Source organism: Barbus barbus, assembly GCF_936440315.1.
Source record: "Barbus barbus genome assembly, chromosome: 40".
Taxonomy (NCBI): Eukaryota; Metazoa; Chordata; class Actinopteri; order Cypriniformes; family Cyprinidae; genus Barbus; species Barbus barbus.
In genome coordinates, this window is record NC_136718.1 from 26,809,100 (window position 1) to 26,836,729 (window position 27,630).

Below are 27,630 nucleotides of genomic sequence, written 5' to 3' on the forward strand. Positions count from 1 at the left end.
GCAGCATTAGCCAGCGGGTCGGAGGACGAGAGCGGACGTTTCAGCGCTGAGAATGCCATCTCGCCTGCGTCGGTGTGTGCTGAGCGCACTCCTGTTGTGTCTGCTGCTGTTTCTCAGCTCTCTGTGGCTGCGTGAGTAAATCTGACCTTTCACGCCAACACACACACATACACACCGATTAACTGTGTGTCTCCTTGTTTTGTCCAGCTCAAGAAATCCTTCAGAGTTGTGAGCAGTCGTGGCGGCCTTGTCTAAGCGTGTATACACCAACCAGACAGGTGAGAATCAGGGGCCAGTTGTACAAAAGTAGTCTGATCGGATTTTGGCCGTCGGATTGGATCAAATCCTGAAAATGGGTTGTTTAAAAAAAAAAAAAAAGGATTCTGAATTCGGATTAGATCACAAAAATCCAATCTTGGTTTTGATCTGGATTAAATCCTCAATTTGTGGTGTTCAAATCATTTTAGTTAGATTAGGATCATTTTTACCCCCCCCCGGTCCAAAAAATACAACATATGTGACATGTAATATATCCCTATATCTCCAAACAGCTGTCAATATCAAACAAAAATATTATATTTAATTTAAAGTTTTGTCTTTTCAAATACTAATTGTAAACGACATTGGCATATTCAATAGAGATGGACCAGTCAGAAGTAGTTATTTGTGTAAATGCAATACAAAACTAGAATGCAAAACATTGGCATTTTTTCCCCATCTCTCTTTTTTTTTTTTTTTTCATCATCATGTACCTTTAGGGGCTCCGTAGATCACTAGTAATCCAGATTTGGAAATCTGAAAAAGTGTGTATCTAGATCATTTTGGTCCAATCCAATTTTGCTTTGAAAAACCAGCACAAAATTAAATTGGGTTATCTAATCCTGCATAGCAAAACATGGGATTTCCAAATCCAGATTAAACTTTTTGAACAACTGGCCCCTGGAAACTCGAGGACCCTTCGCACTCTGACTCTGACTGTAATGATCAGGTGGCTCCTGGTGCCGTTCCTGAGGAGCTGGGAGGAAATGACATCATCGGAGAGTGCGCCGGACAGCAGTTCCAGGTGTCCCGCCTCCTGCTGCACCTAAGCTCCGCCCTCGGCCCCGCCTCCGACGTGCTGCTGGATCCCTATCTGCTCTGCTGGGAGGAACTCATCAAGTACGATATCAGTACAGCAGGAATTATTTTAAGGATGCATCCATCTAAACCTTTTTTTTTTTTCACCAAATAGGTTCAAAAAAGTGTTATAAAAAGATGCAATTTTAATGCATAATTTTAAAAATGATACTGCTTTAAAGCACATCTAAGCCTTCTGCATTCATTCTGTTTTTCACAGCCAATGATCATTTATGCAACTGATGAGTCTATTTATGTGTTCTATCGTTTGTGACGTGTGTAAAAAAACGCCATACATTCCATAGAAATGCTATTTTTAGTGTGTATATATTTATATAGCAATAACTATCATGATACATTTTAAGAATGTTAACACACATGTAACACAAACAGTAATTTGTAGATTTTTAAATTCAAATTTATCAAATGTAGCAGTAAGATGTCTACACTCGCATTCACATTCAAACTTTTAAGTGAATTAAATTAAATATTTTGGATATATTAATATTGGATTGTATTGGATAAATTTTGGATAAATTAATATTTTGTATTACTTTTTGTTTTTATATTTTCTGTTTCCCTTTTAAATTTTTGTTAATTTTTACTTAATTTAGCTGTTTTTATTGCTTTGTATGGCAGTATATTTTTATTCATTTTTATTTCAGTGTCTAGTTATTTTAGTGCATCAAGTTAAACTAAATGCAAATTAGAAATATTTCCGTGGCAACAAGCTAAAATAAAATAAAGTAAGTTTTTTTATATATATATAGTTTTTATTTGTTGTTATTTTTCCCAAGTAACAAAATTTTTTTAATTATTTTTTATTATTTTTATTTGTAAATTTTTTTTTATGATTTGTGGTTTTTATTAGCTATAATAAATCTTGGCTATTGGCTAATCTCTCTCCATTTTGTACCGTTTTCCCTTTAATTATAATGAAGCAATGTGTAGGAATGGTTAATGAGGTGTAGATATTCTAAGCTGATCAGAAAAAAAACAGTTTAACTGTTGTCAGATTGGTATCGGCAGATAATCGGTTGCAGTATTGGCAGTGAAATCAGGATTCATCGGTCTCACACAGTGATTGTGTTCTGTGCTGCAGGTTCATGGAGGCTCTGGGCCCTCTGGTGGGCTTTTTCACTCATAAAGTTGAGGAGAAAATCACACTCATCCGACAGCTTTCGCTGGAAGAATCCGCCAGACAGAACGCAACAGCCGATGTGCACAAAGCCCTGCCCCCTCCGCACGCCTACCGCTCCGTGCGCTCCATGCTGGAAGCGGAGCTTCAGAGGGGCGTGGTCTCCTTCGACACACAAACGCCCTCTGGCAGTCGGACTTTGCTCCGCCTCCACCGCTCGTTGCTATGGCTGCAGCTGCTGCTGGAGAAGCTGGGTACCGAGCGCGAGGGGCGGAGCCTGGGCGAGCTTTGCCGCGATGCATACCTGGAGGTTTTAGCGCCGCATCACCCCTGGCTTGTGCAGCGTGCGGCAGAGCTAGTGTTTCGCACGATGCCCGACCGCAGCGCGTTCCTGCAGCTGGTGTGCGTGCGCACACAGGAGGAGGCGGAGCCTGTCATGCGCGTCGTCGTTGAAGCAATCCGAGAAATTCACCGACGGACTCAGAAAGAGTTGGAGATCAGAAACATGTTGGACCTGCCTTAACACACACAAACAAACACTCCCACACAACATGAGAAAGCTGAGGTTGTTTTAAAAATGTGTGTGTGTGTGTGTGTGTGTGTGTGTGTGTGTGTGTGTGTGTGTGCGTGTGTAAAATTCCGGAAATGTTGGGACATTTTTTAAATTTGAATAAAATGAAAACTAAAAGACTTTCAAATCACATGATCCAATATTTTATTCATTAAATGAGCTCGTTTCAAATTTGATGCCTGCCACAGTTTTCAAAAAAGTTGGCACGGGGGCAACAAAGGGCTGAAAAAGCAAGAAATTTTGAAAAGATTCAGCTGGGAGAACATCTAGCAACTAATCAAGTTAATTTACATCAGGTCTGTAACATAAAAGGGATGTCTTAGAGAGGCAGAGTCTCTCAGAAGTAAAGATGGGCAGAGGCTCTCCAATCCGTGAAAGAATGCGTAAAAAGATTGTGGAATACTTTAAAAAAAAATGTTCCTCAACGTCAAATTGCAAAGGCTTTGAAAATCTCATCATCTACGGTGCATAACATCATCAAAAGATTCAGAGAAACTGGAGAAATCTCTGTGCGTAAGTGACAAGCCCGAAGACCATTGCTGGATGCCCGTGGTCTTCGGGCCCTCAGACGACACTGCATCAGTCATCGGCATGATTCTGTCATTGACATTACTAAATGGGCCCAGGAATACTTCCAGAAACCACCGTCGGTAAACACAATCCGCCGTGCCATCTGCAGATGCCAACTAAAGCTCTAGCAATATGTGAACATGGTCCAGAAGTGTCGTCGTGTCCTATGGGCCAAGGCTCATTTAAAATGGACTGTTTCAAAGTGGAAGTGTTCTATGGTCAGATTAGTCAAAATTTGACATTCTTGTTGGAAATCACAGACACTGTGTCCTCCGGGCTAAAGAGGAGGGAGACCTTCCACAGCGTGTTATCAGCGTTCAGTTCAAAAGCCAGCATCTGTGATGGTATGGGGGTGCATAAGTTCATACGGTATGGGCAGCTTGTATGTTTTGGAAGGTAAATAAAAGGTATATAAAAGGTTTTAGAGCAACATATGCTCCCCTCCAGATGACGTGTATTTCAGCAGGACAGTGCAAAACAACATACTGCAGCTATTACAACAGCACGGCTTCATAGTAGAAGAGTCCGGGTGCTGAATTGGCTGGCCTGCAGTCCAGATCTTTCGCTTATAGAGAACATTTGGCCCATCATTAAATGAAACATACGTCAAAGATGACCACAAACTCTTCAGCAGCTGGAAACCTATATCAGGCAAGAATGGGACCAAATTCCAACACCATAACTCCAGAAACTTGTAACCTCGATGTTCAGATGTTTTCAAACTGTTTTGAAAAGAAGAGGAGATGCTACACCATGGTAAACATGCCCCCGCCCCAACTATTTTGAGACCTGTAGCAGGAATCAAATTTGAATTGCTCATTTTGTGCATAAAATTGTAAAATTTCTCAGTTTAAACATTTATGTTATCTATGTTCTATTGTGAATAAAATATTGGCTCATGTGATTTGAAAGTAGTTTTCATCTTATTCTAATTTAAAAAAACATTCCAACATTTCCGGAATTCGGTTTATATATATATATATATATATATATATATGTGTGTGTGTGTGTGTGTGTGTGTGTGTGTGTGTGTGTGTGTGTGTGTGTATGTGTGTGTGTTTGTGTGTATATACAGACTCTTTTGGCTGTGGAGTCAAGACATTTGCAAATATGATTAAAAGATGAATATTAGACAAAACTACAGAATGTCACATTTTATTAACAAAAAACTGAAAATTGAGTGTTTAATCTTATTATTATACATTACAGCCACTCTATCCTCCAATTTGATACTGTTAAGTGCTTTGACACAATCTGTATTGTTAAAAGAGCTATATAAATAAAGGTGACTTGACTTGACTTGACTATTATTAGCTGTTTCAAGACATACCTGTTTTACCAAATAAAGCACTTTTAGAGTTCATTCCACTCATTGATGTGAGCATAAGTATTGGGACAGTTTAACATAACTCAGATATAAAAGATTAAAAGCTATTATTTAGCAGATCCCTTGCGCACAATCACAGCAGTGAGTCTGTGACCCATAGACATCACCAGACTCTTGTTCTCATCCTTTGAAATACTTTTTCCAGCCTTTAATGCAGCCAATTCCAATTGTTGTTTGTTTTGGGGAGTTTCTGCCTTTCCTCTCCTCTTCAGCTGGTGAAATTCATGTTCAATCGGATTTAAATCTGGAGATTGACTTGGGCAATATAACACTTTCCATTTCTTTGCTCTTATAAATTCCTTGACTGAACTGGCAGGGTGTTTTGGGTCATTGTCCTGATGCAATTTGAAGCACTTCCCAATGAATCTGGTGGCATTTTCTTGAATATTGGTAGGCAAGATGGTTTTGTACCCTTCCAAATTCATTCTGCTACTGTCCATGCCATGACACCACCTCCACCATGCTTTACAGATGAGGCTGTATGCTTGGGTTCATTGCAGTTCCCTTTTTTTCTCCACATTTTTGCTTTCCCATCACTTAGATAAAGGTTCATCTTTGTCTCATTGGTCCATAAACACAGTTCCAAAACTCTTCTGGCTCACCTTTGTGCTTTTTTGCAAACTCTAATCTTGCCTTTCTATTTTTGGTGCTGGTCAGAGGTCTCCTTCTAACCCTTGGTTATCCGATGTTCTTCGAGAGAATCGGACCAAACTCAGAGCGGCAGAGAGAAAATGGCGCAAATCAAACGATCCGTCGGACCTGAGTAGGTATCAGTCTTTGCTTTCATCTTTCTCTACTGAAGTCCACACTGCCAAATCCTCACATTTCCACAACAAGATCACCAGCGCTCCAGACATGCGTAATCTCTTCAAAACATTTAATTCTCTCCTCTGTCCCCCTCCTCCACCTCCCACCACTTTGATAACCGCTGATGACTTTGCCTCTTTTTTCACAGACAAAACTAGAACAATCAGCAACCAGTTCTCAACTCCGCAGGACCTCCGATCAACCACATCCACCGCTCTAGCTCCCATCTTCTCCTTCTGTCCCCTCACCGAGGCAGAAGTATCCAAACTTCTCCTCTCCAGCCATCCTACAACGTGTCCTCTCGACCCGATCCCCTCACATCTTCTCCAAACAATCTCTCCCACACTCTTACCGGCACTCACATACATTATCAACACATCTCTCCTCACAGGCATCTTCCCCACAGCATTCAAGCAGGCTCGGGTAACCCCACTGATAAAAAAACTACATTAAATGCTTCTCTTTTAGATAACTACAGACCTGTCTCTCTCCTTCCATTCATAGGGAAAACACTCGAACGAGCTGTCTTCAACCAACTCTCGCGGTTTCTTTCACAGTACAACAAGCTGGATGCTAAACAGTCAGGTTTCAGGAGTGGCCATTCAACAGAGACTGCACTACTCTCAGTCACTGAAGCCCTGCGAACTGCAAAGGCTGATTCCAAATCGTCAGTCCTCATTCTGCTGGATCTCTCTGCTGCTTTTGACACTGTCAATCATCAGATTCTCCTGTCTACACTCTCATCACTGGGCATCACTGGAATTCCACTTCGCTGGTTTGAATCCTATCTCACCGGTAGATCCTTCAGGGTGACCTGGGGAGGGAAGGTATCCAAACCACATCAACTGGTCACTGGAGTTCCTCAGGGATCGGTTCTTGGACCCCTCCTCTTCTCCACATACACTACATCGCTGGGTCCCATCATACATGCACATGGCTTCTCCTATCACTGCTACGCCGATGACACACAGCTCTATCTCTCTTTTCAACCAGATGACCCAACGGTAGCTGCACGGATCTCAGGCTGCCTGGTGGACATCTCGGCATGGATGAAAGAACATCACCTACAGCTCAACCTGGCAAAGACGGAACTTCTGGTCTTCCCTGCCACTCCGACTCTACGGCATGACTTCGTGATTCAGTTCGGCTCATCAATGATTACCCCATCAACTTCGGTCAGAAATCTTGGTGTAATCTTTGATGACCAGCTGACCTTCAAAGAGCACATTGCAAAGACTGCTCGTTCCTGCAGGTTTGCACTACACAACATCAGAAAGATCAGGCCCTTTCTGACAGAGCATGCTGCACAACTTCTTGTCCAGGCCCTTGTTGTTTCTAGACTGGACTACTGCAATGCTCTTCTGGCTGGTCTGCCATCAAACGCAATCAAACCTCTACAAATGATTCAGAATGCAGCGGCACGACTGATCTTCAACGAGCCCAAAAGAGCGCATGTTACACCTCTCTTCATCTCCTTGCACTGGCTACCAGTGGCAGCTCGCATCCAGTTCAAGTCACTGATGTTTGCGTACAGATCTACCACAGGCTCTGCACCCTCCTACTTCCACTCATTACGAACCTACATCCCCTCCAGAAGTTTGAGATCTGCTAGTGAGCGACGCCTTGTGGTACCATCACAGAGAGGCTCAAAATCACTCTCCAGAACATTCTCGTTCACCATTCCTGGCTGGTGGAATAATCTTCCCACCCCTATCCGGAACGCCGGATCCCTGGCAACCTTCAAGCAACAACTGAAAACTCATCTCTTTCGGCAGTACTTGACTTCATCCTAAACTCAGAAAAAAAAAAAAAAAAAAAACTTTCCCTCTATCTTTCTCTCCACCTACTAGCTTGTACTTATTTGAACAATGACTGAGACTTGGTGTTACGAGCACTTCCTCTGTCTGACTGCCTCTTCAAGATGAATCGCTTTTTGTATTCCCCAATTGTAAGTCGCTTTGGATAAAAGCGTCTGCCAAATGACTAAATGTAAATGTAAATGTTTGCATCTTGCTGTGTAGCATCTGTAATTCTGTGTCAAAGTCTCCTGAGGACAGTAGATTGTCAGAGCATCACCCCAGCTTTCTGGAAGTTGTTGGTGATTTTACAGACATGTCTTTTAGGATTCATTTTCACAGCTTTTATGATTTGTCTGTCATCAACTTCTGTTGTTTTCTCAGCTGATCAGGTAGTTGTTGGTTTCCAAATTCTTGATTTCTCCATGCCTTTTGTTTTTGCTAGAGCTCTAACTGACTTCCTCTTTTCTTTTATCATCCAAATTGTTTGCTTTTCTCTCAAAGTCAGCTCCCTTGTCTTCATCCTGGTTTGTGTGTGTCATCATCGAATGCAAGATTCAGAATACAGAAGTAATGGATATAACTGATACGACACATTCCCTGCTTTTACTATCTGAAGAATGCAACAGGACACAGCTGATCACTTAGAAAGACCTGTGAGGCAACTGCTCCAATACTTATGCTCACATCAGATAGAGGGATGAACTTCTCAGCTGGTAAAACATCTGGGTGATTCAATGAAATGTGACATTCTGTAGTTTTGTCTCATATTCATCTTTTAATCATATTTGTAAATGTCTTGACTCCACAGCCAACAGAGCAATCTTGTCTTTACTGTTCCAATACTTATGGAGGGCACTGTATATATATATATATATATTCTAACGTAAGAGCTATTTGTAACTTCCATTAACTTAACATGTTATCCTACCCGCCAGCTTTTCCTTCTAGGGTTTACTGCGCACATCAGTATTGCCTAATTTTTCTCATGCTGAACAACGATAATTACTGTATTTGCATTACTGTAAGAGGTAGGTTTAGGTTTGGGGTAGGTGTAGACATTATTAAAAAAATCTATTATATAGATAAATTAATTTATGGTTGGTTCCATTCCAACACATAATTTGCAACTACAGCTACTGTATTTGCATTACTTTAAGGGTAAGTGCAGATGTTAACAAACCATAATTTGACAGGTAGCATTTTTCGTTGTACTTTTTTAATGGGAGGTAGCAAAATCTGACATGGTAGCACAAATCCGGTCTCAGTCATTTTACCTGTACAAAACAGATCGTTATGTTGCTTGATATTGCAAACTGGTTATGGTATGGGCAGGCGTATGTTATGGACAACGAACACAAGTGCATTTTATTGATGGCATTTTGAATACCGTGACGAGATCCTGAGGCCCATTGTTGTGCCATTGATCCACGACCATCACCTCATGTTGCAGCATGATAATGCATGGCCCCATGTTGCAAGGATCTGTACACAATTCCTGGAAGCTGAAAACATCCCAGTTCTTGCATGGCCAGCATACTCACCGGACATGTCACCCATTGAGCATGTTTGGGATGCTCTGGATCGGCGTATACGACAGCGTGTTCCAGTTCCTGCCAATATCCAGCAACTTCGCACAGCCATTGAAGAGAAGTGGACCAACATTACACAATCAACAACCTGATCAACTCTATGTGAAGGAGATGTGTTGCACTGCGTGGTCACACCAGATACTGACTGGTTTTCGACCCCCCCCAGACCCCCCCAATACAGTAAAACTGCACATTTTAGAGTGGCCTTTTATTGTGGCCAGCCTAAGGCACACCTGTGCAATAATCATGCTGTCTAATCAGCATCTTGATATGCCACACCTGTGAGGTGGATGGATTATCTCGACAAAGGAGAAGTGCTCACTAACACAGATTTAGACTGATTTGTGAACAATATTTGAGAGAAATAGGCCTTTTGTGTACATAGAAAAAGTCTTAGATCTTTGACTTCAGCTCATGAAAAATGGGGACAAAAACAAAAGTGTTGCGTTTATAATTTTGGTCAGTGTATATAAAGGTCAACAAAATTGAGACATTAAGATTTTATTCTGGAACTTGTTTATTTTTTTGTTTCTCAACTCTTCTTCTTACAAAATGTCCTTACCGTAACGTTACAATAATGTTAATTATATACATTTTAATTTTTTTAATTTCTGTAAAAATGTAATATTCCAATAGCTTTCAAATTTTGTGCAGTTTGGTAAATACTGATATTAAAAAATATATGGAAAAAAAAATCAAATAAAGCAGAGATGCGGTAATGACATCTTGTGTCTTTAAGGACACAATGTTAAAGTGCCATGAAATCAAAAACAGGCTACTGTACAGAACAACAGTAAAATAAACAGAAAACAGAATGTTTTTCATGTTTAAAAAATATTATCTACTAAAGTTGGTGTGTTTGTTGCAGCAAACTGATTTGAGGCATTCAGTACTTTGTGTTCTGCCCTCCGGTTTCTTTTATTTATCCTCCACTGCCTTCTTTTCTGATTTTTCTCTCTTTTTGTCAGCTGGGAGACACTCTTTATCTGCCCATTTTCCTTTCTTTTTTTGTAAGGTTCTTTTTCCTTCTGTAGATATTCTACATACCTCTCTGGGTCTTTTCTCATTTCCTCTTTGCATTTCTTTGATCTTGTTAATGAATTAGGTCTCATCTAGGGTTACAAAATGTCATGTTTAAATATAATTTACAATAGACTGAATACTTGTAATTTAATATACGGTATACCTTGAACTTGTCTTTACCGCAACACCTAAATTTTCTGCGGTAAAGACATGTTGCGGAAATGACAAATGACATTTTTGCTAATATTGCAGCTAATTGGCAGCTAGCAAGGTCTACTACATTAGTTTTGAGTTTTAGCATTTTAATATACATGAATTAAACCATAATATACATTCATTTTTAAAATGTAGCTAGTTCAAAGTACAGAATTACTAAGCTGTATGGTAAGGACACACAATAAATACTGACACAGAAAAGATCATATTTACCTTATATTTTTGGGATCTTGTGAGTAAGGTAGTGAGGTGGCCCAATCTGACAGCAATGTGCTCACATGCTAATTTCTGTTTCCATAGAAACTAGACTTGTTTGTCTTTGATAAAATGTCATAATAAAAGTATTTTTTCATTGTTGCGGTAAGGATTCAAAAGTGTGGGACAGGCACATTTAGTTGTAAAAATCATAAAAATGATCAGTAAATAACACAAAAACAATTAAGATGCTGTAAAGTAATATGTATATTAAACAATTCCATTTGAAATAATGTCAAATTGTAATTCAATTAGCTTATTTTACGTATCTCAACATTGTGACCAGAGTTGTGGGACATGAACAAAAATGGTGTTTGGACCTATAAATGCTTCATAATTTTATATTACATCAGATTAATCATATTAATATAATTTATATTTTTAAGGCATCATATGACAAATTTTAACATAAATCTAAAATTTCACTGCTGGGACTTGAAAGTGCCTGTAGTTGCAGAAACACCCATATATATATTTATTTATTTATTTATTTTATTTATTTAACCTTTATTTAAACAGGAAAAGTCCCATTGAGACACAGTCTCTTTTACAAGGGAGTCCTGTATATATACACACACACACACACACACACACACACGCTGTAAACCCGAACAGTACTACTAACTTATAAAGATTAAGAACACTGCACTTAAAATCTGTTAAAACCTTGATGCAACTTATAACAATTACATTTTCTGAACGAGGAATTAAGTTTTATTTTTGTGTGGCCCAACATTTTTGAGTAAACCCTTCTACTTAAATTAAACACAGAATATATACTTTTAAAATACTTGTATATATTTATATTCATATCATTTATATTATATTTAACTTTAATATATGCACAACATATATTTTTCTTAAATATATGCATGCATGTGTGTGGATTTTTATATATACATAATAAATATACACACACATATCTTATATAAAGAAAAACATTTAATTTGGATGCAATTAACTGTTGCCCAGCACTAATTTTTATATGTTCTTATGAGAAATAATGAGTGATTTTGGTTCTTGCACTGGTTGCTAGGCTCCTCCAAGTGCCTTTTATCACGTTGCTATGCAGTTGCTAGGCGTTTTCTTCCTGTCTGGTGTGAAAAGAGTCTCATTAATCTTCTGGTCCAGCAGGTGAAAGCGCTCGTCTCTCATTTGTACACTAGATGTCGATGTGTTCCTAGTTTTATTAAATTATTTATGAGTTTAGCAGGGAAATCTCAAATCTCATTAATAGATTTTTACACATTGACCAATAAATGTATACAAACGCTTACATTCTAAGGAACAAAGACATTTCTTTATAAAATCTTCAGTGTTTGTTGCTCAAACAGTGTCAGACATTACTCAAATGAAACAATGTTACGGCTCGCTCTTTCAAAGCTCAGAGGCTCTCAGTTAATGTATCAACTTTGTCTCAGATGTTTCTCCTTGAATGTCCTGTAGGATAAATGCTAAATAGATGCATTCATGTTATTATTTGTCATGCAGTAAGAGTATAATAAAATGGATGTTTAAAGCAGCTCTGATCATTTCATCTTTGGAGGAATCTGATGATGAAATGTTTCAGTTTACAGACTTTAATATCTTGTCAAATCTGAGCACAGTTTGAGCCGCAGTTCAGATCTCTTCTGGAACAGGATTGTTTCTTTTATCGGGATGTTTTTCTCAAGGGACAATCTGAAAAGCAGGAGCAAAAGTCTCCACTTAATCTCAGTGTTTCTCAACTGCTGGGTCATGAACAATAAATGTGCCACAGGTCTGATCTGAAACCACGATGAATGCAAACAAGAACACGCAACTAGCCGTGTAATGGTGCACAGTTAAGATAGTAAAACAAACAGACTTATCAGGAAAAACTTCCCGTATCTTTTGTGGCTGATGCCAAAGGTTGTGTTTCCAATCAAACCCTCCACTAGTTCATGTGGAAGAAACTCAATTCAAGTGAAAACCAGACACATTTGGTATAGTGTTGAACGCCAATTGATGACCAATGTGAAATCAACCAGTCGAGAATCACCAATTTTCAAGATTTTAACTCTCAAAAGATTTTAGAGAGTTTTGTGATTTTCTTTCCTATAGGATCAGATCTGGAATAACAGCTGCCAGAGATTTTGCCAAAGCCTCATTACACAACATGATAAAGCTCTCGGTATGTACACCATTCATATACTTTTGTCTTTGTAAAAAATAAAATAAAAAATTAATATCTTGTCATAATTTTGGCTTCAGATTGCAATGCATAAAATATATGTATGTATAATGTTTGTGTTCTATAGTCATTGCAATTACGTTTATTTTGAAACATAAATGCATAATATGCATTCAATTCGAAATAAGACCTTTTAGGCAAAAATGTTTGTTAAACACAAAATGTTTTTTATTTCCTGTTTCCATTTTTCATTTATAATGATAATCATTTGTTTTTCGAATATAAGTTTCACAATTTTCATGTCAGGCAATATATAACAGTATATTCAGGATATTTAATAAGATACATCTAGTTTCTGAGCAGTGTTTTTACAGAGAGTGAAGAAAGAATAAGACACCGTCTCACAATGAAGGACAGATGAGAAACCGGGATGAGTCTGTAAGCTATATAAGTCATCCGGCGAGAACTCAAAGTGACGAGCGTGTCGTGTTATTGGTTTGGAGAGAAACACAGACGGGGGCAAAGCTCAATGGTGCCGTCAGTGAGTGTGTGAGTGTGTGTGTGTGTGAGTGAGTGGAAAGCTCTCGAATGAGGTTATTGTAGCGCAGGTGTGTTTGTCGTTGTCATTGTTTGTGTAAGCACGTGTTTGTCGCCGTGTCATCGTTGATATTGTCCGAAGCGTGTAGGCGTTATGGAAGCTGTAAATGTGCAGTCACATTTGTGAAATTTCGCAGGCAAAAGTCACTTAAAAACCAGTTAGCTTTTTATGGAAGCCCATTTCTTCCATGTAAGAAAAACAAAGCATGCTTTGTAAGTCATAATTATAGATAAATTTTAATTAGATAAAAACAAATTGACATACTGAGTCATTATGACTTAAAGCCATATTTATGCCGAAAACTCATAATAATAAAATGAGAAGTCAAAATTATGAAAATATCAATTCACAAATTCCAAATTTACATACTAAGTCGAATATGAGATAAAAAAAAAATGAAATTATGATTTAATGTCATAATTATGACTTTAAAAGTGACTATTTATATAGCAATTCATAATTATGATATGAAAACCTAAGTTTCTGACTTCATAAGTTGGAACTCTGACTTAGTCATAATTATCATATAAACAGTCATAATTATGAGATAAAAAGTCGCAATTGACAATGTCATAATTATGACTTTAAAAGTCAGCATTTACATATTAAGTCGTAATTATGAGATAAAAAGTCAACACTAATGTGTCACAATTATGAGATGAAAGTTGAAATTATGACTTTAAAACTCTAAGGTGACATACTAAGTCAAATATGAGATACTATATCAAAATTATGTTTGATGATATAAAAACCCAAAGTTATGACTTCAAAAGTTGAAATTACGATATACTAAGTCATGATTATGAGATAACGTCGAAACTGACTTACTAAATCAAAAAAAAATTATCTCATAATTTTGATTTCGAAAATTTTATTTAATCTCAATTTAAACTATTAAATTCATGATTACCACACTGAAAGTCATAATTTCATCGTAATTTCATCTCATATGACCTAAGCTTGATTGTTTTTCTTAAGTGGTGAAAATAGGCTTCCATAGCTTTCTGTTGGTCAGTGCAGGAAATTTATTCAGCCTTGTGCGAAACTCCCGCGCGGATTACTATTGAAATGACTGGATTTCGCCTGCAAAATTCGCGCTGAGCAACGTGACACATGACCACGACTTAACAAGTGAGATCACTGATGACTTCATGTGCTGTTTCCATGGTAACGATGTCCCAAATTCCTGTCTGCTTGATTTTTCGTCTTACAGAAATGAATAAACCGTATGAATAATGTGTGTGATCTACACTCGCGGTATACAAACGTGCAGCGACATGCTAATACGCATCGCTGCTGTGTCTAAAGTACAGAAGTTGAAAATAATGTGCAATAATTCGATTTACCGTATCTTAAAAACATATAAAAATCTATTCCATGACGTAGAGCGGTCAGGCAGCACACGTGAAGTAAATCGTAGTAAACGTACGGCAGGCAGCGTAAGTTTAGCTAGTTATTAGTCACTGCTCTGTGTAAACATTGAACCAATCCCAACATCAGGCCGTAAGTTGTGTGCTGATGTGCGACGGATGGACTAGTAACGTTAATTTGAAAGTTTGGCCGCGTTTGGCTCTTTTTTTCCCCACACACTTTTCTAACACACACCCTCCAATGTTTCAAACGCACAACACTGTGGCAGTAACCCAATAGAAACACAGCACATTCACTACTGGGGGCGGAATGAAGGAACACAAAAGATAAAATAAACACAGACAGGCCACCCACGCATCGACGACGGCAGGCTAGTGGTTCGCTAATAAGCACTACGCTAATGTCTCGCTCACAAATCAGGAGTATGACTTGTCCGTTCGACTCGAATCCCCTTGAACATCCAAACGTCAAATCACATGATCAAAATCTAAGATTCTACCAAAGCTAAGAAGAAACAGACTAAATTTCGAGAAACATATGCAGCTAATGTTTGCGTCATATTTCCGCTGTGCTAAAGGGTGCTAACCCATGATGTCCTCAACAACAGATAAATTAAAAAACACTTTTTGGGAAGAAAACACATTTGTTCATTCATCTACTTGGATTGGCAAATTTTAATCTTAATTAAAAAAAAAAAATGTCACACTTTTCTTCATAACTACTCTCTACTCCCTCAGATTCGGCATTATTTACAAGTATTAACAGTGCACTCATGGACCAGAAGGTATTGCTGTGTACACGTTTAGAAAGATGGGTCGAACCGTTCTGGGCGAAATATGTGATCAGTGGATTGGGCAAATTAATTAATGGTGAACTGATATGGAGCAGCTTGAAGCTGATTGGCTAATGCGTCGGTCGTCGAGTGCAATCTGAGCATGTGCAGAACGTCAGCCAATCGTTTCAGTTTAACTTCGCTTCTGTGTGTGTGTGTGTGTGTGTGTGCGCATTCGTGAACATTACAATGATACAAAAGTGTCTTCACAAATGTTGTCATATGTATATAAAAAATAAAAACCACAAATCCGATAATAAATAAATAAATAAATGAGTAACATTATAAATGTACCTTATACCATAAATAAATAAATTGATAAAACATATCAAGTTAAGAGATCGATATGTGACAGATATGAGTCGATTACAGTCTGTGACGATTTTTATGGCTCTGTTTGTTAATTGATCATGTATGCGCATTTCTACAGATTTTACTTTATGAATGATCCTGAATTTTACCAGATTTGACCTAATTTGTGTTATACGCTCAGTAACATAAAAGCCATTATATAGACTAAACAAGTGAATCCAGGTCACATTTTAGCTTGATATCAAAAGAAAAAGGTAAGAAATTATATTTTGCATACAGAAAATGAAGCCTATTTTAGATTTTTCACATCAAAATGTTATTTTCCCATATTTTGGGAGTACAATTTTCTTTATGTGAAATATAATTTCTTGGCAGGTTTTGGATGATTGTGGTCCCTCTGAATTCACTGGATTGTTCGGGATGATTGTGTCTAGAGATCTAGAAAGGCTTGATGATGTTTTCCTGCTCTCTTGATTTAACTTTGGAACGATATCAGCTGGATATGACGACAGTCAAGAGTACTCAAAACACACAGAGATACAAAGACATACACACACACACACACACACACACAGAGAGAGAAACCATCGTGTATACAGGAGAATGGGGACGGACAAATACACTGAACACCTTGAGATATGAATGACTCCTACCATCTCTTGTGTGTGGTGTGTGTGTTTGTGTGTGTGTGTGTGTGTGTGGCAGATGCAGTTGCTCTACTCTTTGTCGATGCGCAGCTTGAAGATTACGCGGCCGGCGAACTTGTCTCTTTCGCTCATCTTGAACTGAGTGCTAGAGTTGATCTTACACTCCACGTTGAAGTCTGTGTTGAGAGAGATGTCCGTGAACTTCACAGCCACCAGGGGCTGAGAATAATTCACCTGAAACACACAGAGAGAGAGGTTACACACGTATTTCATCACACACCTGTGTCTGTGTGTACCTACTTAACCATATTTTGGGGACAAATTTGTACCCAAAAGTGAGGTAAACCTGACAAAATCTCCAAAAACCTCCCTTTGGGGACGTCCTCATTTGTAAAACGGTTTAAAAACAAACTAAACAGTTTTTTTTTTAATTGTAGAAATGCACAGTCTCCTAGGGTAGGAGTGTAGGGTAGGTGTAGGACAATAGCACATATAGTTTGTACAGTATATAAACCATTACGCCTATGGGATGTCCCCATTTAGATAGCTGAGTAAACGTGTGTGTGTGTGTGTGTGTGTGTGTTCTTGCCTGTGCTCTCTTGCCGTAGTATGGATAGTACATGAGGTTGAAGGTTCCGTCTGGAGGGAAGTATTCGAGTGCAACATTGGTTTCATTCGTCTGAGCTGTCTTCTGAGCCTTGTAATGTAAATCAATGATATGTTTATAACAGTTCAGCAGATACTGACATAAAATGATCTAAATATCAGCGGTCACTCTATAGCTCCAGTAATATGTCTATATCTCCAGTAATATGTCTATAGCTCCAGTAATAGGTCTATATCTCCAGTAATAGGTCTATAGCTCCAGTAATAGGTCTATATCTCCAGTAATAGGTCTATATCTCCAGTAATAGGTCTATATCTCCAGTAATAGGTCTATAGCTCCAGTAATAGGTCTATAGCTCCAGTAATAGGTCTATATCTCCAGTAATAGGTCTATATCTCCAGTAATATGGCTATAGCTCCAGTAATATGTCTCAGTAAGATGAGATGTAAATGATCCAAACATATAATGCAATGCTGATTGAGAGATGAAGAAATAAACGCTCCTCAGAAGATGTGAGATGAAGATCATTCCTCCGCTGAGGAACAGAGAAAGTAAAGCTTCTGGAAACAAACGCTCCTCAAAAGATCCTGATGATCAGATTTGAGACGCACTGATTTATCTAGAAAATGATTGATGGAGAATCAAGTAAAGCTGAGCTGCTTCAGTCCAGTAAGAGTTCATCTGGAGATATGACTGCAGTTATTCTGACCTTTACTTGATCAAAATCAGTCAAGATTTGACTCTGAAGCAGCCGCTGAACAATTACACTAAAAGAGCTTTTACTGGATAAAAATGTCTAAATTATCGATCAGATGACAGAAGATATGAGGAGATTGATCACATTGATCTTTTAGAAGTGATGCAACACTACATGTATATTAACCACAGAATGCATGAGAGTTAAGCACTAGTTAGGGCCTGTACTGTACTATTTTAAGATTTGCACTAGTCCAAGTTTAGGGATGCTAAGTGTGCAGACTAGTCTATTTCTTACCAACTCGTCTCCTTCCTTATATCCCTGAGTATGGAGGGATGAAATGAACAAACATTACAGATGTAGCCTAATTCATGCTTGACTGGTTATTACCGAAGAAGGTCAGGTAGATCTTACTCACCTTTGCTGAACAGGAGACGAACGGAGACTTTCCGTCATTACTTGGCCGCAGCCCAATCACCTGCAGGAGTAAACGAAGCACGGTCAGCATCTTCATTCAGACCAAAGGTAACTGATCTGGGCTTTGTTTCCCAAAAGCATCATAAGTTTAAGTTGATCGTAGCTCCATTGGTTTCAATGGGTCTACAATGTACTTAAGCTTACAATGGTTTTGGGAAACGCAGCCCTGGTCTAGCTAATGATTTCTGATGCTATTTTCAGCTCAAATTTGTGTTTGTATTATCGGCTGCATGCTAGATTTCATAAACCGAAAACATTTGAAAAAAAAAATGTTGCTTTTTCAAGTTTTCCATTTTGACAGAGCTCAAGTATAGTGCAGACTGCGCAAAATATAACTGAAGTACAGTAGCGAAGCACTGTTATTAAAATAGTTTACATTTCTGGGATCTAGCATTATTTTTTAAACTTCTATGTTTATGCATTTTTAAGCAGCTTCAGATTTTAACTCAAAATGTCCAAAGAGGACCAGCACAGAAGGGCTTGTTATTTACAGATGCTTGTTTCTGCCGTTGGACAGGAATAATATGGTAATTGTGACTTTTCAGCTCATAATTCTCACTAGTTTATTTCTCTCAATTTGGACTTTTTTCTTAAAATTGCAAGATATGAACAGAGAATTGCAAGATATAACTCTATTGCAAGATATAAGTCTAAATTATGCAAATTATGAGATAGAAATGTAGAAAGTCTTAATTGTGAGATACAAATGCCGAATTCTAAGAAAAAAGTCTGAACTATGAGATATAAATGCCGAATTATGAGATAGAAATGTAGAATTCTGAGGGGAAAAGTCTGAATAATGAGATATAAATAACGAATGAGGAAAAAAGTCTGAATTATGAGATAGAAATGCAGAATTTTGAGGAAAAAAGTCTGAATTATGAAAAATTCAAGTCTGAATTGCTAGATAAAAAGTTAAAAAATAAAAATGTTGTTGTTTTATATATATATATGAATTGTCTGAATTGTGAGATATATTATTTATACAGAATTCTGAGGGGAAAAAGTCTGAATTATGAGATATAAATGCTGAATTGTGAGAAAAAAAAGTCAGAATTGCTAGATAAAAAGTCGCAATTATGTATTTTGTTTTTTGAGATAATAAATAAATGCAAAATGATGAGATATTAAAGTCTGAATTTTGATATAAATGTCATACAAAAAAAGTTGTGAGATATACAGTGGTGTGAAAAAGTGTTGGCCCCCTTCCTGATTTTTTATTTTTTTTGCATGTTTGTCACACATAATTATGAATAGATTATTGATATAGTGATGTTAACATGGAGTCAAGTGATATAATGACACAGAGTTAGAGTTTAGCCTGATGGCCTGGGGGAAGAAGCTCCTCCTAAGTCTCTCAGTTTTTGCCATCAGGCTACAGAAGCGCTTACCAGATGGAAGCAAAGTGAATAGATGGTTACCAGGGTGATTAGAGTCCTTGATGATTTTAACAGCTCTACTTTTGCAGCGTTTGAGGTAGATGTCCTGCAGAGAGGGGAGAGCAGACCCTGAGATGCGCTCAGCTAAGCGCACAACTCTCTGTAGTGCTTTGCAGTCCTGATTTGAGCTGTTTCCATACCACACTGAGATGCACTGAGTCAATACACTTTCTATGGTCCCTGAATAGAAAGTTTTTAGGATTGCTGGTAAGACCCTGAATTTCCTCAACTGTCGCAGATGGTACAGTCTTTGCCTGGCTTTCTTAACCTGTGTTTGGATGTGTGTAGTCCAAGTCAGATTCTCGGAGATGTTTACACCGAGGTACTTGAAGCTGCTCACCCTCTCCACAGGGGTCCCACTGATCATAAGAGGAGTGTAGGGCTGCTGCTGTCTCTTCCTAAAGTCCATGATCAGCTCTTTAGTTTTGCTCACATTCAGAGAGAGACAGTTGTCCTGGCACCATGATGTGAGTCTCTCTACCTCGTCCAAGTATGCGGTCTCATCGTTGTTGGCGATGAGGCCCAGACCCACAGTATCATCAGCGAATTTGATAATAGATGTGGAGCTGTGAGAGGACACGCAGTCGTGCGTGTAGAGAGAGTACAGCAGGGGACTCAGGACACAGCCTTGTGGGGCTCCTACGTTCAGGGTGATGGAGTTTGAGGTGAACTGGCCAACTTTCACCACTTGAGGTCTGCCGGTGAGGAAGTCTTGAATCCAGTCACAGAGTGAGAAGTTTAGGCCGAGGTCTGTGAGTTTAGAAGCCAGCTTGATGGGGACTATAGTGTTGAAAGCTGAGCTATAGTCAATGAATAGCAGCCTTACATAATTCCTGTAAGTCTGTCCAAGTGTGTGAGGGAAGAGTGGAGGACGTGAGAGATGGCATCGTCCGTAGATCTGTTTGGGCGATAGGCAAACTGAAGAGGGTCCAAAGTATCAGGGCTTTCCTGTAGCTCAAATAGTAGAGCATGGCGCTAGTAACGCCAAGGTCATGGGTTCGATTCCCAGGGAAAGCAAGACCTGGTCAAATGTAAAAAAAACTGTAACTGAATGCAATGTAAGTAACTTTGGATAAAAGCGTCTGCTAAATGCATAAATGTAAATGTAAATGGAGGAGCAGATGTGGCTCTTAAAAAGTCTCTCGAAAACCTTCATGACTATATATGTGAGGGCAACTGGGCGATAGTCATTCAGGCAAGAGAGTTTATTGTTCTTTGGCACAGGGATTATTACGGATTTTTTAAATGAGGTGGGAACCACGGAGGTAGCAAGGGACTCATTAAAGATAGACGTGACCAAACCAGCGAGCTGATCGGCGCAGGACCTCAGAACACGGCCGGTTATCCCATCAGGTCCGGCTGCTTTCCTGACGTTCACTTTCTTTAGTGCCCTCCGAACCTCATCCTCTGACACGGTGATTACAGGATCATCGCTGCTCTGCCTGCTACTTCCTGACGCGCTGGACTGCAGAGACGCGCCACCGCCGTTGCAATCGAAGCGGCCGAAGAAGGTGTTTAACTCGTCGGCCAGCAATGGATCTGCTCTCACCTCCGCGGAGGATTTGTTTCCAAAGGCACAGATGGGCCTCAGTCCCTGCCACATCCGTTGAGAGTCATTGAGCTGGATATGAGACTCAATTCTCTCTCTGTATCTGTGTTTAGCGGCTCTTACTGCGCGTCGGAGAGCATAGCATGATGCTTTGTACTCGCTCATATTCCCGGTCAGAAGAGCCTCATTGTAAGCGGCAGTGCGTGTGTTAACCGCAGCACGGATTGTACTGTCCACCCACGGTTTCTGGTTGGAGAATGTCCTTATCGTTATTGTTTCTGTAGCTTGCTCGGTTAGCGTGTTTACAAAGCTTAATGCTACATCCGTGAACTCGCTGACGTCAGAAGAACTCGCCCGGAACATGTCCCAGTCGACGTCATCAAGAGCCGCCTGCAGCATAGTCTCTGAGTGGGAGGACTAGCACGTCACTACTCTCTGCACCGGAGGACACTGAACGAGCCTTTGTTTGTATCCCGGTGTTAGGAAAATGGCGGCATGGTCCGATTTACCAAAAGCAGGAAGTGAGCGGGCTTTGTAGGCATTCTTGAACTGAGTGTAGCAATGATCCAGTGTGTTTGGTCCTCTAGTTGGACAGGATACATGTTGGTGAAAGTTCGGCATGACCCGTCTGAGGTTAGCTTTGTTAAAGTCCCCCGCGATGATAAAGGCAGCGTCAGGATGTTTGTTAATGTAGCCGCTGAGCACATCGTGAAGCTTAGACAAAGCCAAGCCGGTGTCCGCCTGTGGTGGGATGTACACAGCAGTAACAATGATCGATGAAAACTCCCGGGGCAGATAAAATGGGCGGCAGATAATGGAAAGGTGTTCCAGATGAGGCGAGCAGGAACGCGACAGAATGGAGATATTCCTGGGATCACACCATTTCTTGTTAATCATGAAACACACTCCTCCACCCCTGGATTTAACGGCCTCTGCTGTTCTGTCCATCCGTAAAACAGAGAAGTTATCACTGGGCATTACAGCAGTGTCCGGGACCATGGACGAAAGCCAAGTTTCTGACAAACAAAGGATGTTACAGTCCCTAATGTCCCGTTGGAAACTAATCCTGGCTCTAAGATCGTCCATCTTATTCTCCAAGGATTGGACATTTGCGAGCAGAATGCTCGGAAGGGGAGGACTGTGAGCCCTTTTCCTGAGTCAATCTCGAATCCCAGCGCATTTCCCGCGGTGTTTCTTGATCCTTCGCCTCGGGGGGTTATTGTTAATCTCTGCATTCCGAAGAATCTCCAGAGGCCATGCTGGATTCCTGGATAAAGTGTCCTGAAACAAGTTGGTGTAGCGGTTTCCAATGTCCAAAAGTGTTTCTTTGTTATAGGTGATCAGTGCCGATGTGAGATGTGTAAAAAGAGAAAGTAAAACTAAGTAAAAAAGCAGATAAAAACACAATCTTAGCGGAGCGACCTGGACGGCGTCCGAACAAAGCGGACAAATCTTGTGTATTATTACTATATTATGAGTGATCAGCGCAGTTACCCGGTTGAGTTTGATGAGCACACAGGGATTTCCTTCCCGGTATCCGTATGTGGGGTCATCGAGTCCGGAGCACCTCCCCAGCATGGTGCGGTTGAACTGGCAGGAGCGTTTGGGATTGTTGCGCACCTCGCCACTGTCCTCCTGGATGAAGTACTGATCCGGGATGCAGGCGTCGTTCTTCATAGCCTGCTGAGAGTCATTATAGGCTGCAGAGAAACACAGAAACAGAGACCTGAGGAACCTATTAACTCTTTCTCAGCCAAACACAGAATAGTCCATGTTCTCGCTGTTATACACTAGGGGGCGCTATTACACATCTCCTGAATGAGTCTAGAATCACTCAATCAAAAACAGACGACGAAGATGCAGAAACGAGTGATCTCATATGAGAGAATATGCATATGAAAAATAAAGCAATCATCAACACTAACCGCATATAAATGAAAACTGGCTAATGTTACAGAGTGAAATGTCGATCCAGAAAGTGTTAAAGGCCAGTACAAGCTTTGGGATACTGATGGAAGCCATCTACTGCAGGGAAAGAGTTAAATACATGTTTGTAAGCTGAAATATAAATATTACATTAAAAACTTAAACTAAATGAAAATCAGTGTTGTTTTAGTATCGTTGAGATACTGTTGTAGTTTTTGTGATTATTTTGAATTAATTTAATTTTTATAGTTGCTGCTTTCATGTCAATATTTGTTAAAGTTTTAGTAATTATTCATTTTATATCATATTATGAAAATGAAAAATGAAAAATTTTGCTTTGGCAGCTAGCTGAAATAACATAAGTTTAATTTTATTTTACAACCCGAATTCCAGAAATGTTGGGACGCTTTTTAAATTTGAATAAAATGAAAAATAAAAGAATTTCAAATCACATGAGTCAATATTTAATTCAGAATAGAACATAGATAATATAACAAATGTTTAAACTGAGAAATTTTACAATTTTATGCACAAAATGAGCTCATTTCAAAGATGACGCCTGCTACAGGTCTCAAAATAGTTGGGACAGGGGCATGTTTACCATGGTGTAGCATCTCCTCTTTACAAAATAATTTGAAGACGTCTGGGCATCGAGGTTATGAGTTTCTGGAGTTTTATTGTTAGAATTTGGTCCCATTCTTGCCTGATATAGGTTTCCAGCTGCTGAAGAGTTTGTGGTCGTCTTTGACGTATTTTTCGTTTAAGGATGCACCAAATGTTCTCTATAAGGGAAATATCTGGACTGCAGGCAGGTCAATTCAGCACCCGGACTCTTCTACTACGAAGCCATGCTGTTGTAATAGCTGCAGTATGTGGTTTTGCATTGTCCTACTGAAATACACGTCGTCTGGAGGGGAGCATATGTTGCTCTAAATCCTTTATATACCTTTCAGCATTCATAGTGCCTTCCAAAACATGCAACCTGCCCATACCGTATGCAGTTATGCACCTCCATACCATCAGAGATGCTGGTTTTTGAACTGAATGCAGATGACACACTGGAAGGTCTCCCTCCTCTTTAGTCCGGAGGACACGGTGTCCGTGATTTCCAACAAGAATGTCAAATTTGACCATAGAACACTTCCACTTTGAAACAGTCCATTTTAAATGAGCCTTGGCCCACAGGACACAACGGTGCTTCTGGACCATGTTCACATATTGATAGAGCTTTAGTTGGCATCTGCAGATGACACGGCGGATTGTGTTTACCGTCAGTAGATTCTGGAAGTATTCCTGGGCCCATTTAGTAATGTCAATGACAGAATCATGCCCAAGAGTGATGCAGTGTCGTCTGAGGGCCTGAAGACCACGGGCATCCAACAAAGATCTTCGGCCTTGTCCCTTACATTTCTCCAGTTTCTCTGAATCTTTTGATGATGTTATGCACTGTAGATGATGAGATTTGCAAAGCCTTTGCAATTTGATGTTGAGGAACATTGGTTTTAAAGTATTCCACAATCTTTTTATGCACTCTTTCACAGATTGGAGAGCCTCTGCCCATCTTTACTTCTGAGAGACTATGCCTCTCTAAGATATCCCTTATATAGCTAATCATGTCACAGACCTGATGTCAATAAACTTAATTATTTGCTAGATGTTCTCCCAGCTGAATCTTTTCAATATTTCTTGCTTTTTCAGCTCTTTGTTGCCCCCATGCCAACTTTTTTGAGACCTGTAGCAGGCATCAAATTTGAAATGAGCTCATTTAGTGGATTAAAGTGTACATTTCTCAGTTTAAACATTTGTTATGTTCTCTATGTTCTATTGTGAATAAATTATTGGCTTATGTGATTTGAAAGTCTTTTAGTTTTCATTTTATTCAAATTTAAAAAACATACCAAAATTTCGGGAATTTGGGCTGTATTTCAGTTAAATTTTTTTATCAAGTAATGGAAATCTATTTTTATGGTTATAGTTTTAGTTGACTATAATAGAAATAGGAAATGTTGCTTCAACAACTAGACTGTAAAAACTATTTTTCAATGTTGTATTATCGGAGTGCGTTTTACAAGAAAATGCTGTTTCAGTCTTTTTACTTCAAAATGTTATGTTTATTTCATTTACCTGCCATTTCTGCAAACTGGAAATAAAAACTAAAACTTAATCTATAAAAATAAAATAAACATAAATATAGTAAGGTTTAAAAGAAAAAATGCTAAAAATTACTCATAAGAAAATTACTAATGATTAAACTGAAATTAAAATGAAAACTGAACATGTAAAAAATAAAACCTATATAAAAAATATTAACGAAACTATAATAAATAGGACTAAAATAGCACTGGCCTGTAGAATCATACACTGTTATATTTATATGGTGATTATTGTCCTGTTAGGATTTTTGATTATTGTCCTTTTAGTCCTTTTAGGAACAGATGTTGTATGGACAAGATGGTAAGAAGATTATCCAGAAATTCACATTTTCAGTTCCACAGGAAAGTCATAGAACAATATGAGGGTGAGTAAATCAGTGTTTATTTATAACTGAATTATTCCTAAATCACAGATACTTGACATTGTTTAGTGGTAAACTGCAGAGTAACATTTATATTTCTATTCATGCATTTGGTTGCTGCTTATATCTGAAGCAATTTACATTGCATTGAAGGCATAAATTTTTTTTATCAGTTCATGCATTCACTGGAAATCGAACCCATGACCGTGGTGTTGCGAGCACCATCTCTTCCATATGAAAACGCACACGTAGACTGTGATTGTGAGTCAAAAATGTAACAATGTACTGCTTGCAACAGCATTGTATTTTTTTTTTTTAATCTGTCTTTTTTTACTTACATGCAAGGAAGTTGTCCAAAGCCTGAATGTATGAATCCCAGCTCTCTGTTTTCTTCAAATTATAAACGATTTCTAGAGGATCGCCTTTTGGCCGAATCATCATGCCTAGGGAAACACACAGAGTCAGTGTGTGTGTGTGTGTGTGTGTGTGTGTGCGTGTGTGTGTGTGAGAGAGAGAGAGAGAGAGAGAGAGAGAGAGAGAGAGAGAGTGTGAGTGTGTGAGAGAGAGTGAGTGTGAGTGTGGTGTGCGTGTGTGTGTGTGTGAGAGAGAGAGAGAGAGTGTGTGAGTGTGGTGTGCGTGCGTGAGAAAGAGAGAGAGAGAGAGAGAGAGAGAGAGAGAGAGAGTGTGAGTGTGGTGTGCGTGCGTGAGAAAGAGAGAGAGAGAGAGAGAGAGAGAGAGTGTGAGTGTGAGTGTGAGTGTGAGTGTGGTGTGTGTGAGAGAGAGAGAGAGAGAGAGAGAGTTTGAGTGTGTATGTGTACCTGGTGTAGCCAGACGATCCTGCCAAGTGGGCTTATAATCATCCAGCGTCAGCAGCATCACATACATGGTGAGACAGAACATGCCAGCCAGAAACGTGTAGAATATCAGATAGAACAACAGAATCAGACCTGCAGAACACACACACACACACACACACACACACACACAGAACATTAGTTTCACCTGCCACAGTATGTTAACATCATTGTCTGTGATAGCCTACCAGTGTTGAGGAGAGAACCTTAAACCAAAAATTAACATGATCTGAAAATGTGCTCACTCTCAGGTCTTTCAAGATCAGGATGAGTGTGTTTCTTCATCAGGTTTGTAGAAATGTGTCTCTGCATCAGTGTCTCAGCAATGGATGCTCTGCAGTGAATGGGTGCCGTCAGAATGAGAGTCCAAACAGCTGATAAAAACATCACAATAATCCACACCACTCCAGTCCATCAATTAACATCTGGAGAAGACAAAGCTTTAAAGTTTTGGACTGTATTTGTCTTGTAAACGCTGCTTGATCTGTGCAGATTTCTCTCCTGATTCAGACCAGAACACTTTTTCACTGGAGGAAGCGTTATTATGGACTTGAGTTAAAAACATCTTAATGCTGGATGTGTTTCATCTTTTGTCTTCTCCAGATGTTAACTGATGGACTGGAGTGGTGTGGATTATTGTGATGTTTTTATCAGCTGTTTGGACTCTCATTCTGACGGCACCCATTCACTACAGAGCATCCATTGCTGAGACACTGATGCAGAGACACATTTATACAAACCTGATGAAGAAACAAACTCATCTACATCTGGGATGACCTAAGGATGAGCACATTTTCAACTAATGTTCACTTTTGGATGACCTATTGATTTAACATAACAGCCTAACAAATTAATATAGTGACTAAAATATAATATTTTGAATGGTTAAATATAACATTATTGTTAGATGTTAAATGTACTTCATCTGAATATCATTATTTAAACATGTATTTATAAAAAATACATATATAATAATGTATTTTTTATAATCTAGTGGATGTATATGTCTGGTTCTCCTCACATGTGTAGAGAATCACATTATCGTCAAACACCCGACCAATCAGAATGCAGTCTTGTGTGTAATAAGAGATGAAGTGTGTGATATTGAGGCGGTGTACGTGACCTAGATTCCCTCCATTCACTCCATCTTCATGTTATCCGTGTTTCTCATTCGTCCATCACT

General features: G+C 39.1%; 3 protein-coding genes across 3 annotated transcripts in view; 2 read left to right on the forward strand and 1 right to left on the reverse strand.

Moving 5' to 3' along the window:
* Positions 1–23,483, forward strand: gltpd2a (glycolipid transfer protein domain containing 2a). The gene is made up of 5 exons (XM_079400236.1): positions 1–131; positions 208–278; positions 989–1,158; positions 2,219–2,865; positions 23,472–23,483. The coding sequence occupies exons 1-4, from the start codon at positions 53–55 to the stop codon at positions 2,775–2,777; spliced, it is 879 nt and encodes a 292-aa protein (XP_079256362.1). The 5' UTR covers positions 1–52; the 3' UTR covers positions 2,778–2,865; positions 23,472–23,483.
* Positions 1–27,630, forward strand: part of LOC306859227 (coiled-coil domain-containing protein 171-like) — a 472,225-nt gene that overhangs the window by 382,229 nt on the left and 62,366 nt on the right. The window lies entirely within an intron of this gene.
* The window catches only part of atp1b2a (ATPase Na+/K+ transporting subunit beta 2a), a 17,377-nt gene continuing 2,582 nt past the window's right edge, over positions 12,836–27,630 (reverse strand). The window contains exons 2-7 of the mRNA XM_079400237.1: positions 26,412–26,540; positions 25,932–26,036; positions 22,647–22,852; positions 18,106–18,165; positions 16,973–17,080; positions 12,836–16,617 (exon numbers count right to left, since the gene is read on the reverse strand). Coding sequence (XP_079256363.1) covers positions 16,453–16,617; positions 16,973–17,080; positions 18,106–18,165; positions 22,647–22,852; positions 25,932–26,036; positions 26,412–26,540 — 773 coding nt within the window. The 3' untranslated portion in view covers positions 12,836–16,452. The remainder of the gene's footprint in view (positions 16,618–16,972; positions 17,081–18,105; positions 18,166–22,646; positions 22,853–25,931; positions 26,037–26,411; positions 26,541–27,630) is intronic.